Genomic DNA, 16,770 nt, shown 5'->3' on the forward strand with positions numbered 1-16,770 from the left:
GCACTCCACTCTATACCTAGCCTTTCTGACAGTACCTGAGGGCCCTGCCTTGCTCAGACCTTCCAGGGCCTTCCCTCCACACAATAAGGCCGGAGTTCTCAGCATGGCGCACACGGCCCCTGGCTTGTCTGCGCCCCTCTCCTGCTCTCCAGCTGCACGGGTGCTGCTCAAGTTGTTGTTCCTCAAGCACCATTTGTTCTTTCGGAGCTCAAGGCCTTGGCAGTTGCTGTTCCCTCTGCTTCACCGACCCTTCCAACACCCTCAGCACCCATTCTTTGCACAGATTGTTCTCTCACATGATTCAGGTTTCTGATTAAATGCCACCATTTCGGAGAGGCCTTCTTGGACCACCCTGATTAAAACAGGATCCTCTACTGTCACTGTCAAACTCTTGTTTTCTTCATGGCATCAATAGTCATGTGTATTCATTTTATTTTTTGTCTTTCTAAACTAAAATGTCTGTTTTATTCACCGTTTCCCCCAGTGTCCAACCCAGTGACTTCTTGTATTATTATAATTATTGACCTAGTATTATATATTCTTGACCTATTATAATAGGTGATCAAGAAATATTTATTAAATTTTTTTACATAAAAGGAATCTTATTATTTATACCTTTTACTATTCTGTAATCTGCTTTTAAAAAAAGGATATAGCAATTTATCCTGGACACCTTTGTATACCAAAATATAAAGACCTACCTCCTTCTTTTTAATGACTCCCTAGCATTCCATAGCATGGAGGTACCATTATTTATTTAGTCTCTGATGACATATAGGCTGTAGCCAATTTTGCAATTAGTATGTATTTTTACAAACTTGTTTTATAATTTCCTTAGGAAACGTTTTTAGACTGCATGGAAAAGAATGAATATGCATTTTTTGATATGTGAATTTAAGACCCATAAAGGAATTTAGAAATCACCTTGTCCATTCTCTTATTTTGACAAATGAAAAGAGATGTCACAGCTAAGCTACTGAACAGCTGTCTTAACTCCAGGTCTCCTGACTCTTAGACAACTTTATTGTCTTACCTTTCCTACATAGAATTACAATGCCCCTGGAATTGATTTTTCTGTATGGTGTGAGGTAGGAGTCAAATTTCATGCTATAATTAACATTTTACTATGTTAAAATATAGTAAATGGGATGCAGCTAAATATCATATAATGCATAGACCAGCCCCTCACACTAAAGATTTTCTCCAATGTTTTCCTCTGGAAGTTTTAGAGTTTTAGTTCTTATCTTTAGGTCTATGGTCCATTTTGAGTTAATTATTGCATATAGTGTGAAGTAAAAGTCAAGTTTCATTTTTTTTGCAAGTGAATATCTAATTAATATAGCACCATTTGTTGAAAAGACTATCCTTTCCCCACTGAATTTCCTTTTTTTTTTTAAACATTTTATTTTTCCTTTTTCTCCCTAAAGCCCCCCAGTACATAGTTATATATATACTTTTTAGTTGTGGGTCCTTCTAGTTGTGGCATGTGGGATGCTGCTTCAGCATGGCTTGATGAGTGGTGCCATGTCCAAGCCCAGGAGTCCAACTGGCGAAACCCTGGGCCATCAAAGCCAAGTGTGTGAACTTAACCACTCCACCATGGGGCCAGACCCCACACTGAATTTTCTTGACACCTTCATTGAAAATTGACTATATAGAAGAGTCTGTTTCTGGGTTCTCTAGCCTGTTCCATCAATCTTTAGGATATTTATGTCTATCTTTACTCCTATTTTACACTCTTTGTTCATTACTGTAGCTTTATAATAACTGTAAAATTGTTATAATAACTGTCAAAATTAAGTAATGTAACTTTGTTCTCTTTTTTTCCAAAATTGTTTTGGCTATCCTGGATCCTTTGCATTCCTGTTTAAACTTTAGAATTTGCTTGCCAATTCTGGTATTTTGATTGGGATTGCATTGAATCTATAGATTAAATCAGACATTGGGGAGACTTATCTTAGCCTGATGCCATTAAACGCTAGAATGATATATTGTTAATTAACAACTCTTCTTCTGATTCTGGGCTCATTAAACAACCAGATAGGTAGTTTGCATCCTGGGAAAGAATGCAGTGATTAAAGGATGTAAATGGTTGGTCCTTTCTGAAGATAATTTCCCTATAAAATAATAAGCCAGCATTCTAGTTGTGGCATCATTTTTTGTGAACTTGATTAATGGGTCTGCCCAGAGCAATAGTGTCACTCACCCATGCTTTGACAAATCAGGCTTTGATTTTGCAATAATGAAATTGTATCCTGGGTGGTGGTGATTTCTCCAATTTACTGCTGCCTTGGGGCAAGCATGCACGTTCAGGTCACATCCCTCTGCCTCTTGGCCAGGTATCTTTGAAGAATGAAGACAGCTAGCATTCATTGAGGACATCCTAAGCACAGGTCCTTTCTACCTATGCTGTAACTCCAGAGTCCTTGCTTTAACCATCACCCTATGATGCCTTTGATAAGTCATTTGTTTTTGGTTTTTTTGGTGAGGAAGATTGGCCCTGAGCTGACATCTGTGCCAACCTTCCTCCACTTTGTATGTGGGTTGCCACTACAGTATGGCTTGACCAGTGGTGTAGGTCTGAGCCTGGGATCCGAACCTGTCAATATGGGTAGGGGTGGGAGGGCCAAAGCAGAGTGCACTGAACTTAACCACTACGCCACCAGACTGGCCCCTGATAAGTCATTTGAAGAGCAGAACTGGCTGTTTGCAAACTCTGCAACTTTTAGTACAGAATTGGTTCAAGGCGTCCTGAGTTCAGTCAGTACATTTAAATTTCTATAGTGCTTTGCAGTTCCTATATATGGTTTTATATGTGATTAATTTAAGCGTCTTTCATATATGAAATGTGATTTCATATAATTCATTTAATTCTATCTTTTCTTGCTCTGCCCCATCAAAATTCATTGTTTATGATTTTTCTGACCTCCTGTTGGACAGGGCTAAGTGAGTTTTTAAAAAAGGAGGTGGAGGGGCTGGCCTGGTGCCTGAGTGGTTAAGTTCACATGCTCCGCTTCAGTGGCCCAGGGTTTCACTGGTTCGATCCTGGGTGCGGACATGGCACTGCTCACAAGGCCACGCTGGAGTGGCGTCCCACATGCCACAACTAGAAGGACCCACAACTAAAATATACAACTATGTACTAGGGGACTTGGGGAGAAAAAGCAAAAAAAAAAAAAAAGAAGATTGGCAACAGTTGTTAGCTCAGATGCCAATCTTTAAAAAAAAGGAGGTGGAGGAGAGATGCAATCACTGTTTTCAATGTGGGTAGTTGCTGGTGTCCATCGTTGCAGAACTACTTTAGAGAGACAGTCATGAACCTCTCCTTGACTTAATGAAGAGAAAGAAGCTAACATTCCTTGAGGGCATTGTGTGTTGCTCCTAAAATTTGGTGCAACTGTAAATGTCTTTTCATTTTTTGAATCAAACGGAGGAGAAGAGAAGGAAAGGCATGGTGTTGGGATATATGGAATAAAGAATCTTGCTGGCAGCCAGAAAGTGAGGAGAATCAAATTCTCAGTTAAAAAGTCTGAGAATGAAAGGAAGGAAATTAATGCCTCAGTCCTAGGGGTAGACAGAAGACAGTAGCTGGGGTGTTGACAGAGATCACTGATGCTGGACAGGGTGTCCATGCTTATTACTCCTGAGGTGTATTCATAGGTTCATTTGTTCATTCATTCATGTAAGGGGACATGAGCCCTGTATAATACTGGGAGTTGTGGAACCATGCAAGGATGAGTCAGAGATGGTCCTTGCCTTAACAGGGAAAAACGTAATGTTTACAAATGGAAGCATCATTCATGCATCTCCAACACTTACTACAATTTCTGATAGGTGCTTGATACATGCTGACTATATGTTGAAATAATTTGTGCCATAAGCGTGGAACAGACAAAGCTCAAGCTTCAATGCAGAGATGGAAGGAAGGGTTTTACAGGTGGAAAGAACAGCGAGGGCAAAGACACGGTGGGAGGAAAAAAACATAAAGTGACTTTGGCTGCAGCGTGGAAGGCCTCAAGGCAAGTAGTGAGACAACTAATACTTTGGAAAAGTAGGTCGGGAATCACTGAGACATCTATTAATTCAATTGATTTGAGGGTGCGTGTATATTTTTAACTGACGTCCAAATCATGCTGATTGAGATGTTAGTATTTCTCTTCTATAGGGTAGGCCTAGTTGTGGAATTAATGGGAGATGGGATGGAAAAGGAGGTTGGGCGGAAAGGATATTGCAGGAACATAGAAGAAACGGAGAATGAAGGAAATTAATCAAAGCTATCTTTGTTCTTCAAAAGCAAGAATATACCCAGGCAGGATATTTAGAAGGAAGTACCATAATTTAACGTTTTTCATTAATTATAAAACTCTGATTTGTAATTTAACAAAGCCATGAAAACAAAATACCCTCTCCCTCCCTCTACCAAAAAACCCCTCCATGGCTACTGCACGGAACAGCAGCGTGACCATCACTTGGGAGCTGGTTAGAAATGCCGACTCTCAGAGTCCAGCGCGGACCCACTGAATCAGAAAGTGCATTTAACATGATGGCCAGGTGATTACAAGCACATTATAGTCTGAGAACCCCTGCTCTAACCTACTGTACTTTACAGACAATATTTTGCTGAGAAGAATTTCTAGCTGCTGCCGCGGTTCCCGGCGTTTCTCACCAGATGGCAGCAGCCCTTGCGCTTCCTCATTGGTCCAGGCCAGGGTTAACTAAGCTCCTGGCTCCTCCGGAAGACCCGGGCGGGCGGGGCAGTGGTAGGGGGTGTGCACCGAGGGCAGGGAGGGGCGGGGCGGGGCGGGGCCGGGGCTGCCCAATGGGCTGTCCTGGGCGGGGGGCGGGGCTCTATTTCCGCGGCTCCTCGGGCCGCAGGCGCGTTGTGCGCCCTGGGCTCAGTATGTGGCGCGTTGGTCGCCAGCTGTGTGTGCAAGCTGCAGGAGGCATCCGGCTCTCCGGACTTTGGAACAGGCCTGCCGCCTTCATGTCCACTCTGCTCATCAATCAGCCCCAGTATGCCTGGCTCAAGGAGCTGGAGCTCCGCGAGGAGAACGAGGGCGTGTATAATGGAAGCTGGGGCGGCCGGGGAGAGGTATGCGGGCGTCCCGGGAAATCTCAGCTGCCTCAGTTCGCCCGGGAGCCCGGGCGGGCCCTGCCCGGTCCCACTCCCCGCTGGCGCTCTAGGGGTTATCCTGGATGGGAAGTTTTGAAACTCTACAATAAAACTTCTCTTGGAGGGTGCCTTAAAAAAAATCTCTTAGATTTTAGGCCCTTGTGTGCTGTGGAGAACCGAGGTCATTTTGGAGCTAGTAGGGGTTAAACTAACCACGCGTATGTAAAACATTATGGCAGAGTCCTGCTATCTGGAGAGAGGAATGCTGCAGGCTTAGCAGTGGAAATTACTTTTGAGCTTGACTGGTGGCTCCTGAGATGTGTCATGCACCACAGGGCATGCTCTAAAGTGTAGTTTTATGTTGTCGCCTTTCCTGAAATCCTTTGAAGTTTGCAGCCTCGGACTTGCTGCACTCGTGTCATGTTTTCCTTGGGCTCTGACCGTTCTTGAGGACCGGGTTTTCAGCATTTCTCTATTGCCCGGAGCCTAACACCATGCCTGGCACCCGGTTAATGCTCAATAAGATATTTTACAAAATACAATGGAAAGGTAAGGTTATTATCGCCCAGAGTTTTTGAAAGCTGCAAAAGAAAGCTTTTATAAGAAAATGTTATTGTTCAATATATTGTTATATATTGAACCTGGTTTTTTAGAGGAAACACATCTTCCTGTTGGTTCCCTGTGACTGCAGGAGAGGGAGGTGGTTTTACTCATCCCCAAGTCACTCCCCCACCCCCTTTTCCCCGTTGGTAGTCGTTCTGTTTTTCCTGCGGCGTCTAATCATTAGGTTGTGGATAGAACACCCTCCCCTGAAGGCCTTTTTTTTTTTGGCTAGTCCTTGATTTTTTTTCTTTCTAATTGATCTCTCCAGGTTGTGTGGACACAGGCCTTTCCCACTTGTCCAGCTTTGGCCATTTCACCCTCTGACCCCGGGGTGGGCAGGGTGAGGGAGAGAAGGAATAAGTAAAACTCAGTTTGGTCTGTTAATGGAAATAGAGGTGAAACAACAGGTTACATTTAGGCTTTTGTTTATATACTTCATATTTAGATGACGCCAGTGAGTTTTGCAGAAATGTGGTTCTGAATACTAGCTTTGTAGAGTATTGTTAGTAACAGAAGTTAAAATAAAGGTTCTGAGTTTAGATATTGTATCTTAGTCCTTTTTTTCCTCCTGTTTTTCTTCCCCCATTTGGTCAGTTCTCACAATTTGGAAGGGATTACATTTTCTACATATGGTGGTTCTTTTTGTTTTAAGGTTATCACGACCTATTGTCCAGCTAACAATGAGCCAATAGCAAGAGTCCGACAGGTAAGTGCTTTGCTTTTTAATGCAAATTGCCCACAGGGAGTTTATGGGACTGATAGAACAATACAAAATTACAAAGTCAAAGGCTAGTGTGTTTCTTTTTCACTTGATGTTTAGAATGTCTGGGATAGACTGTCCACTCTTTGAGGGGGAGGGGGGGTGTGCCCTAGAAATGGTGAACCATAGCGAGAACTAGGGAGGGGGTCTGTTTAAGGCCATGCTTCTGAATCACCTGAGAACTTCATTAGAGTGAAAGTTCTGACCTCTTAAATCTGGTTTGGAGCCCAAGGTTCTAAATTTCTAATACAGAATTTCTAACAACATCTCAGGTGTTGTTCCCCGTGGAGGCTAACAGATTGTGCTTTGAGAAGCCAAGTTTTAGAAGCACGGTTAGAGGGGCCGACCAGGTGGCATAGTGGTTAAGTTTGCACTCTGCTTCGGTGGCCCGGGGTTCATGGGTTGGGATCCCAGGCACGGACCTACACAGTGCCCATGCTGTGGCAGTGTCCCACGTACAAAATAGAGGAAGTTTGGCACAGATGTTAGCTCAGGGTCAATCTTCCTCAAGCAAAAAGAGGAAGATTGGCAACAGATGTTAGCTCAGGGCCAAACTTCCTCACCAAAAAAAATATAAAAGCACAGTGAGATTCTAACGTCTTACTGGGTTCTTAAGAGGTTTTGGAAGTGTAGGCTGTGAAAATCATTCTAAACCAAAAATCTTAGGATCACCCAGAGATTTTCCATTTCTTTTCCAAAACTGGTCTGTGTGTTCTTAGGAGGAGATTGTCACTTCCTTCTCCTTTTCCCTTTGTCTCCCTCTAATCCTTAATTTAGGCCAGTGTGGCCGACTATGAAGAGACCGTAAAGAAAGCACAAGAAGCATGGAGAATCTGGGCGGATGTAAGTATGGAGGCCGTGGTAGGATTACCTACTGTAATTGCAATGAGATAATGAAACAGCTGCTGATGAGCGGGTCAGTGCTGCCTTGCCGAGAGGGGAGCTCCTTGGGGGCTGTGATAATCTCTGCTGTAGTCCAAGGATAGTGTTGTTTCCATATTTGGCCTTCAGTAAATGGGTAATTTTAAATGGATTAAAACTCTGTACTGATAGATCATAAATTCAAGCTGTGAACACTCTTTGTTCTCCAATTGAAGTTACCTGCATTTATAGTTGAGCAAAGAGAAAGGAATATCTGTGCTAAAAATACCTGTTTGCTCCTCTCCTCCCTCCCCTGCCGGCTTTATGGTGGGGGAGTACCTCAGCAATGGGTCAATATTCCTTGTTCAAAGATCAGCAGCTCTTTCAAAGGGCAGGGGCTTGAGTTCACCTGACCGTCCGTCTCCACCAGGGGTGATATGAGCAAGGGTAGGAGCTGGAACTGGGCTGGCCACAGTGAGCTGCCTCTAGATGAGGGCCAGGCTCTGGGGGAGGGGAGAGTACAGAACTGGGGTAGCTTGAATTTCCCCGTCCCCCCTCCCTGAATATCCCTTTTAGTCTCCCAGCAAAGATTCTAGGCCTGAGGCTGTAGGAATATCCTGGATGGTTAATTCAGCTCTATCCCTGGGTAAATTACTTCACCTCAGTGTACTTTGTCTTGTAGAAAGGGGAGACCTGGTGTGCCTATCTCCCATAGTTATCCTGAGGGTTAAATGAGTCAATCATGACGAGTGCCTATGGGCCACGAGGCAAACCTCAGCACCTGCTAGTTCTGGAACCAAGGACAGCTGGGTCTGGGACTGCCGAGCCGCCCTTTTCTCTGAATCAGTGATGGCTAGTGGACTTGGGGAGGGGCAGACTCCTGGAGAGCCCTGGGTTGGATGCAGCTTTCTTATCAGCCAAGAGACCACCTCTGTGCAAAGCATGAAGAACATCTTTCCTCTACTTTAACTAATTTTGGCTTAAGGCCTCTGCACCTAACATCCTTTTTCATACTTCTCATGCCTTTTAGACCTCTCAGTAGAGTAGGGGTGCTAAATGGGAACAGGTTGCTTTCCTGGGTGATGGTAGAGTCACTTGGGGATCACACTTGTTAGAATTTGAGTTAAGCTATTGAATTCAAGTTTAGAGACGAGGCAGAGCCTTTTCTTAACGTGCCTCTGGGGTTCCTGCCAATGGGGCGATGACTTACGAGCAACTAAGGCCTCAACAGAGAACACACCAAAGCTTGATCCCCTCCTGGTCTACATGCTCCGCCCTGGGTCCTCACTCATGTGGGGCTGCTACTGCTCGGCCCTGATCCTTTTGACTGGCTTGGCCTGTGTGAGGACAAACCAGTGTTTCACTTAGTTCATTTGTGGTAATTCTGGAATTTTTCAAAGGGAACGTTTTTCTTTAAGGGAAAAGGAAATAGAATAAAAATATGCAAAAGTAGTTTATAAAAACTAATTTCCTCCTCCTCATTAAAACTAACTGCAGAGGGGGCCAGCCCGGTGGCCGAGTGGTTAAGTTTGCACGCTCTGCTTCTTCCGCCCAGGGTTTCGCTGGTTGGGATCCCTGGCGCGGTCACGACACCACTCATCAGGCCATGCTGAGGAGGCGTTCCACATAGCAGAGCCAGAGGCACTCACAACTAGAATATACAACTATGTACTGGGGGGCTTTTGGGAGAAGAAGGAAAAAAAGATTGGCAACAGTTGTTAGCTCAGGTGCCAATCTTTAAAAAAAAACCAAACCAAAAACGAACTGCAGAGAACCTGGTGGGGACACTGGCTCTGCTGCTTTCTTCTTTGAACTAGTTTCAGCCCCCCTGCATCCCCTACGTGTCCTCATTTTTCCTCTCCCTCTCTAGTGAGGAAGGCCCAGAGTGTCTTCCCTCTCTTCAGGACGGGAACCGTTAATGGGCTGTCTCTAACTGAATAAAGGAATATGTGATACCGGGTAGCACTTTAACATGAGGATCTTTGTATTATTTCCCCAGAGGCTCAGCTAATAGTTCCCTCGATGCTCTAGTTCCCTCCTCATGGCTGTCTTTGATGCTCCTTTGAAATGTGACTTCAAGGGTGAAGTGTGCGGAGACGAGGACTCTCGTTGCCCATCTCAGGAGAGTTTGAGGTTGTTGACACCCTGCAAGCTGGGACCAGTGAGCAAGCACAGGAAATGAGGCTGTCTTCCTTGTTTCCTACTCCTCCCTCATTTCCCTCTCCCCAAACCTAATCCCAGCTTTCTCAGCTTTTGCTGCTCCTTAAAATCATCTGAGAAGCTGGAAAATAAATGAAGATGCCGGATTTGAGTGGTCTGGGATGGAATCGAGCCTAAAAGTTCCATAGGTGGCAATTCTAATGTATAGCCAGGGTTGAGAATCGATCAGTTACCAAGTGTTGAACATTTTAAATTACATTTATCTCTTCTGCCACTTTTGTTGTCCAGACATCCACCATCTCTCATCTAGCCTAATGGTCTTCCTACCCGAGACTTTTTTCTCTCTGAGCCATTTTCTACGTCACAACTAGAGTGATATCTTAAAATGCACTGTGATTTCCCCCTCATCGTTTAATACCCTCCAGTAATTTCCCCACTGTTTTTTGGATCCTTTACATGGCCTTTAGCAGTGTGGCCCTTACTTTCCTCCCCTGCCTCTTTGAACTCCTTGTGATTTTCCAAAACCACCCTATTCTATTCTCTCTTGCCTTTGCCTTTACATATGCTGTGTTCTTCGTCTCCCATCATTTTTTTCTACTTTTTCTATCTCTTCACTTGGAGAACACCAATCATGCTTTAGGTCTTGGGTCTTAATTCTCAACTTCTTTAAAAAGCCTCTTTCCTCCCCACTTCCTTACCCCAAGTGACACTAAATTAACACTCCTACGTGCTCCAATTGGACAGTGTAGCTCCTCCATCATGGCGCCTACCACATGAGATTGTAATCGCATGTTTCTTATCTCTGTCACCTCCACTGGACTGTTGGCTCTACTGGGCATGATTTGTAGCTGCCTTGTTTCCCTAGTATCCCCAAGGATTAGCACAGAATCTGGCACACAGAAGGTATGCAATAATTGGTTGAAAGACTGATTGAATAAATATGTGCAGAATGGGAGGTAAAAGGCCATGTGTACTGGCCATTCTGAGTTAAAATGAACCAATTTGCTAAACTTGTGTGTGGGTTAAGCTCAATTGAAACATTATTAAACTCATTCCATGGGCTAGGAAATGTATAGGATCTGGGCTGATTCATTTAACATGACAATTTTGTTCCCTGTTTCTGAAAGAGTACAGGTATCGTAAGAATGGCAAACATTGTAGACGTAAAATGTGGGGAATGAAAGTCTATTATAATTCCATTCCCCAGAAATTACCACTGTTGACATCTTGTATATTCCTTAAAATTCAAGCAACTTTATGCATTATTTTGCTGTTTTCTATTATCCTGTTTCAGCAAATGTTTTTTGTTATAAATGTACCTTATTCTTTTTAGACAGTGTGAAGTATTCCATTTTATGGCTGCCCCATAATTAACCAGTCATGTGCTGGTGGACATTTAGATGGTTTCTGTTTTTCTCTACTAGAAACAGCACTGCAATGAATGTTGTACCCATACATTCGTACGCTTATATATGCTCCATTTCCAGAGGTGGCATTGCCTAGTCAAAGGGTAGGAACGTTTTAAATGTTAATAGAATGCCAAGTTATCCTCCAGAAAAGCTGTACTAAGACATGGTGATACATTTGAGAAGAAGAGAGCAAAGAAGAGCCCTGAACTCATGGTCAGGCACTGGGAGGTGGAACATGAGCAGTGCTGTGATGGCCCTCTCTGTGAGGTGGGGTGGGAAGGTTCCATGGAGGGGAATGGTCCTTTTAGTTGTAATTTACTAATTTAGAGGTAGCATTAATCTGGAAGACCTGGAGGGGAGAGCAGGGTGCTGATCACAGTTGGTGAAAGTATGTCTCCATTCATGAATTACATCTCAGACTTAATATGGCACAACCCCTTCTCTTCACCTCTAAAAAACCCTGAGACTTCTTCTGAGTCATCTTCATCCCTGTAATTGTACTTCCATCTACCTAACTATTCAAGCCAGAGACGTAGGAGTCATCCTTAGATCTTCCATTTCCCTCGTTTCATGCACCTATTCCGTTAGTGTGTCTTGCCCACTCTACTTCCAAAGTAGATCCTGAGTCCACTTTTTGTCTCCTTTCAGTCTTAAAACTAAGTTACCATAATCTTTTGCCTTGGCTTCAAGGGTATGTTCTTCGTTGGTCTCCCTGCTTCTCCTCTTTTCTCCACCCCTCTGATAGTGATCTTGATACTGAGCAAGGGCTTGATCTGCTCCCCGCAAGATAACAGGCCAAACAGGCAGTGGTGGAGAAAGAACTTTAATAAGCAATAAGCTGGCAAATCGGAAGATGGTGGACTATTGTCCTAAAAAAAACCCATCTTAGATGGAACTGATTTGGAAATGACTTATATAAGGCAAACGGGGTTGGGGAGGGGGCTCAGAAACATCAGGTGATGAGTGACCATAGGACGTTGGGCACGTCTCTGTAGCAGATCTGCTGAACACAACATTCCTGAGGAATCTAGGAAAACCTTAGTTACTTCCTAATCTGAGACAGAAGGAACAGTTTGGCAGAGGATATAAATTTTTTGCTAATGTGTTATTCTTTCTACTGGTCACAGACTAGCTTGCCTATGTGCAGTTCTAAGCATTTTTCCAAAGCATATTGTGAGAATAAGATGGGGAGAGGGAGCATGTGGCCTGGGGGCTGAAGTTCTAAGAGTCCTCTGCACAAGGACGCTGTCTTTCATTTTTCTTCATGGGCTGCATGTGTACATTCGGGGGGTTCTATGTGTTGTATGCGGTGGATCTTTAGTCTATGGCATGCGAAGCTTACAGTCGGTCATTTTAGCTTCTCAGTGCTTTTGCGCGATGCTTCGGCAGGCAGAGGGCTGTCAGCCAGCTGCTTTGTTGGTCCTCCTGCTGTTCTGCAAGGCAAACTCAGAAACTTTGGTTACTTTGTCTCCCACGTTAACCTTGTGGGTACAAGCACAATTTCATCCTAATCCAGGGACCCTTTAACTCACTTCTAGGTTTCAATCTTAAAAGGTAAAGCAAGTCATCTTATTCTGCTCCTTAAAAACCATTAAGGACCTCCCATTGCACCTGGAGTAAGATTCCAACTCCTTAGAATCTTCTAGCTCTAGGGGTGCTGGCCTTTCCCAGTCAGCCCGTCGAATACAACAAGCTTTTATTTTCCATGGATCTCTTACGTGTTTTTCTTTTCCCTGGGAAGAATATTGCTGTGGTTGACTTTTCCCAACCTTAGCTTTCAACTTAAATCTCACCTCCTTGGAGATTTTGCCTTAGAACATCTTAGGTAAAATAATTTACCCATTTATGCTCCAAACCTGCTATTTTCTGTCTCAGCATGCTGTTTATTTCCTTTGTCTTTATAGAACTTGCAGCAATTTGTAATTACTTGTTGCCTGTTTTCCTCTGTTATGGGCTCCATGAATGCTGCTAGATACTAATTAGCTCCATGCGTGCCTCACTTATTTTAGCCCCAGTGCCTAGCATTACTCTTGTCACATAGTAGGTGCTCAGAAAATACTTGATGAGTGAATGGTGTGATTTGAATGGGTTATGGAATACCAGTTTATAAGCCGAATCAAGGGTTTGGGCATGCAATCAGTTTGAGCCATAGGAAAACATCACTGGGACTCATAAAGGCCTGTAGGTATTTAAGGTATTTTAAGTTTTCTGGAGTCATCCCAAAAGGTTCTGTTCAATCTCTGAATTTCTCTCAATACTTGGCACAGTCCTTTGCTCACCGTGAATCTATCATCTGGATATTTTCTGGCGTTCTGGTATCGGTTTTGGGGCCTGCCATATCACAGTCTTGAGGTGATTAAAGGAAAAAGCTGTCTTTGAGGCTAACCTGGTGGTGTAGCGATTAAGTTTGCGTGCTTTGCTTTGGTGGCCTGGGGTTCGACAGTCTGGATCCCGGCTGCGGACGTAAGCACCACCTATCAAACTATGCTGTGGTAGGCGTCCCACATATAAAGTAGAGGAAAATGGGCATGGATGTTAGCTCAGGGCCAGTCTTCCTCAAAAAACAGTTGCCATTGATGGGCTTATGCTTTGGTATCTTACAGCACATTTATTTAATACTGTCTCATAGACACGTGTTTACACTTTGAATTAGACACTAAAATTCTGTTCTTTTCTTAGGTTCCTGCTCCAAAGCGAGGAGAAGTAGTGAGACAGATTGGTGATGCCCTGCGGGAGAAGATCCAAGTACTAGGAAGCTTGGTAAAGTATTTCCGTAGTAAATATACAATTCTTGGGAGAAAAAGGCCATCATGCATCTCTGTATATGAGGTTGTGATTTTTTTTTTTTTGAGGATGATTAGCCCTGAGCTAACTGCTGCCAACCGTCCTCTTTTTGCTGAGGAAGACTGGCCCTGAGCTAACATCCGTGCCCATCTTCCTTTACTTTATATGTGGGACGCCTGCCACAGCATGCTCTGCCAAGCAGTGCCATGTCCACACCCAGCATCCGAACTGGCGAACCCCGGGCCGCCAAAGTGGAACCTGCGAACTTAATCGCTGCGCCACTGGGCCTGCCTGAAGATTGTGATTTTAAGAAAAGCAATTTATACATTTCAAAAGTCTTCTCTTTAGAGGAAAGATGACCAAGATGGACAGGAAAAAGTGAAGACTATTCTTGGGTTTTAAAATTTTTGGGAAAATAAGAACAGACTTTCTGAGGTTTATTACCTTCACAAAACAGACACAAAATATTTTGCTTTTTTCCCCCTCATCAATTTAATGTTTAAAACATGAATTCTGTTGGAAAAATGCTACTTGGCTTTTTGTATTTTTAGGTGTCTTTGGAGATGGGGAAGATCTTAGTGGAAGGTGTGGGAGAAGTCCAGGAGTACGTGGATATTTGTGATTATGCTGTTGGCTTGTCACGGATGATTGGGGGACCCATCTTGCCTTCGGAAAGTAAGCAATAAGCCTTCTGAAGTCAGTCAAGCTAAGGGTTTTGTCTCTATTACAGAAAGCTCCAAAAAATGCTTTAGCTGTGAACGGTTTGCAAAAGGAATTCTAAGTGGCCTATAAATACATGAGAATATCTTTGATTTCTCTACTAAGAAATGCAGATTAAAACAGGTGAAAACATCAGGTCGAGACACTTTTTAAATTTTTTTATTTTTAAAGGTGAGACTCAGTGTTAGCACATCCATGGATAAGACAAACAGTTTTTATAGGGACTTGTGGCAAAGTGAATTGCCAGTCCACCTGGAAAACATTTTGGAAATAATCCGAAGAGCCTTACATGTAATACCAGCTTCAAGAATCTAAGTAAATAATCTGAAATGTCACAAAGGTTTATGTGTAAAGATACTCATTGCAGCATTAGTAGGAAACATTAGAAATGACCTAGAAGTCAAATTATAAGACAAAGGTTAAGCTAATTTTGGTAGTCTCTTAGCAGATACTAAAAAGAATATTTATGAAGATTGTCTTCCCAACCCCACACTTTCATGGGAAAGTTGTTTTTACTTATTCTTAAATTGTTTTAGTTTTTTTTTTAGGAGGTGGTGTATTCATATCACAAAATTAGAAAGGGCCAAGGATGAGAAGCTTCCCTCATTACGCCCCTGGGTAACCCATAGTATCCTCATGGAAGCAGAGAATGTGTCTGGTTTCTTGTGTATCTCTTTAGAGTTTTTACTCACTTTCAGGCAAATATGTGTCTTTTTGGGACAAAAACATTAGCAAACTATACGTTCTGTTCTATACTTTTCCCTACTTAATATGTCCTAGAAATTGTTTCATATTATTACAGTAAGAGACTTCATCTTTTTTTCTGGCTGTCTCTTTGCAGTAAAGGTATTATTAATTAATTTAGCCAGTTCCCAAATGATGGATATTTAGGATGTTTTTAGTCTTTCACTATTAGACTATGTTGTGAGGACCAACCTGGTACTCTGAGGAGGTTTCATTGATGAGGCTAAGGGCTTATGTGATTTGTAATGTTCTCAGTATTAATGGAGCAAACCAGGTGACCTTGTGTATCTGCACTGAAAATTCAAGTGGTGGAGCTGTGCCAAAGTGGTAACAGCGGGTATGTGTGTGTGACAGAATTATTGCTTGTTGTTACTGTCCTTCTATTTTTCTATACTTGGCCAGATTTCCTTGATGGGGAGTTATGTTACATTTATAATTAGGAAAAGAAAGGACTTTTTTTTGATGTTCATGTTTTTCTATTTTTCTTGGAATGTTGGGCAAATTCCCTACTCATAGGAAGAATTGAGGGGCCCTTTTTAAATATCTAATGTACTTAGATATGTAACAACAATTCCTGTTATTCAAAATTAATTTTGTATCACTGAACACTTGTAGTAGGTTTTTTCAGTTGAAAAAGTTAGTAAACTGCCCATTTGAGGAAGTATACCTGTGCAAGCAAGTGATTTCTTTGATTTATACCTATATAATGTCTGCCTTACCAATTAAAATGTTTTTCAGTTGTTTATACATTTTTGAAAAAGAGTAGATTATTCATCAATGCAGAGGCTTGGGTGTCACTTTGACTACATTAATGCAATAAATGGTCGTTAAGTGTCTACCAGGTGATCTAATAATGATATATGATCGATAGGGCATAGTCCTTGTTCTCAAGGAATTTTTTTTTTTAAGGATTTTATTTTTCCTTTTTTTCCCCAAAGCCCCTTGTTACATAGTTGTGCATTTCTAGTTGTGGGTCCTTCAAGTTGTGGCATGTGGGACACTGCCTCAGCATGGCTCGATGACCGGTGCTATGTCCGTGCCCAGGTTCCGAACTGGCGAAACCCTGGGTCGCTGAAGCGGAGCGTGCGAACTTAACCACTTGGCCACGGGGCCGGCCCCCTCAAGGAATTTATAAGCATATAGATTCCCTACATTTTAGAGTGGGGGACAAGTTAAAGGGTAATTAGTAGGGTGTAGTGAGCTCTGTGATGGGGTGGAGGATAGGATGGTGAGCCAGCCTTGTGGTGGCAGTCAGGAAAGGCCTCCCAGAGAACGTGATCTAAGTGAAGTCCTCAAGGAAGAATACGGTGGAGTGCTGGGCCATGGCTGGTTTGAAACAGGGAAAAAGCCCATGTGAAAGCTTAAAATGGGAGAATGTGGCTTATTTGGGAAACTATCCCTTCAGGGGGAGGGCACAGTATGAGGGGAGGGATGGGTGGAGCAGGAGCCTCCAGAGGGTCTTTCCTGTCAGGAAGTGTGCACTTTATCCTGAGGGCAGCTGCAGTAGTGGTCCAGACACCAAAGAGTTGTAAGCAAGGGAGTGATGTCATCAGATCTGCACTGGGCTCCTTGGGGAGAAGGAGAGAGAGGGGAGGGCAGGAGAGGAGGCAGGTGCT

The 16,770-nt window shown here is 43.2% G+C and overlaps 1 protein-coding gene across 2 annotated transcripts in view; it reads left to right on the top strand.

The window, feature by feature from the left end:
• The first annotated feature begins 4,837 nt into the window (after positions 1–4,837).
• Positions 4,838–16,770, top strand: part of ALDH7A1 (aldehyde dehydrogenase 7 family member A1) — a 38,686-nt gene continuing 26,753 nt past the window's right edge. Inside the window, exons 1-5 of one of the 2 annotated variants that reach the window (XM_001504486.6) lie at positions 4,838–5,092; positions 6,369–6,422; positions 7,254–7,319; positions 13,586–13,666; positions 14,242–14,365. In XM_001504486.6, coding sequence (XP_001504536.4) covers positions 4,901–5,092; positions 6,369–6,422; positions 7,254–7,319; positions 13,586–13,666; positions 14,242–14,365 — 517 coding nt within the window. In that variant the 5' untranslated portion in view covers positions 4,838–4,900. The remainder of the gene's footprint in view (positions 5,093–6,368; positions 6,423–7,253; positions 7,320–13,585; positions 13,667–14,241; positions 14,366–16,770) is intronic. The other variant, XM_023617783.2, reaches the window with a different exon arrangement.

This window comes from Equus caballus, chromosome 14, assembly GCF_041296265.1.
Source record: "Equus caballus isolate H_3958 breed thoroughbred chromosome 14, TB-T2T, whole genome shotgun sequence".
In the NCBI taxonomy this organism is placed as follows: domain Eukaryota; kingdom Metazoa; phylum Chordata; class Mammalia; order Perissodactyla; family Equidae; genus Equus; species Equus caballus.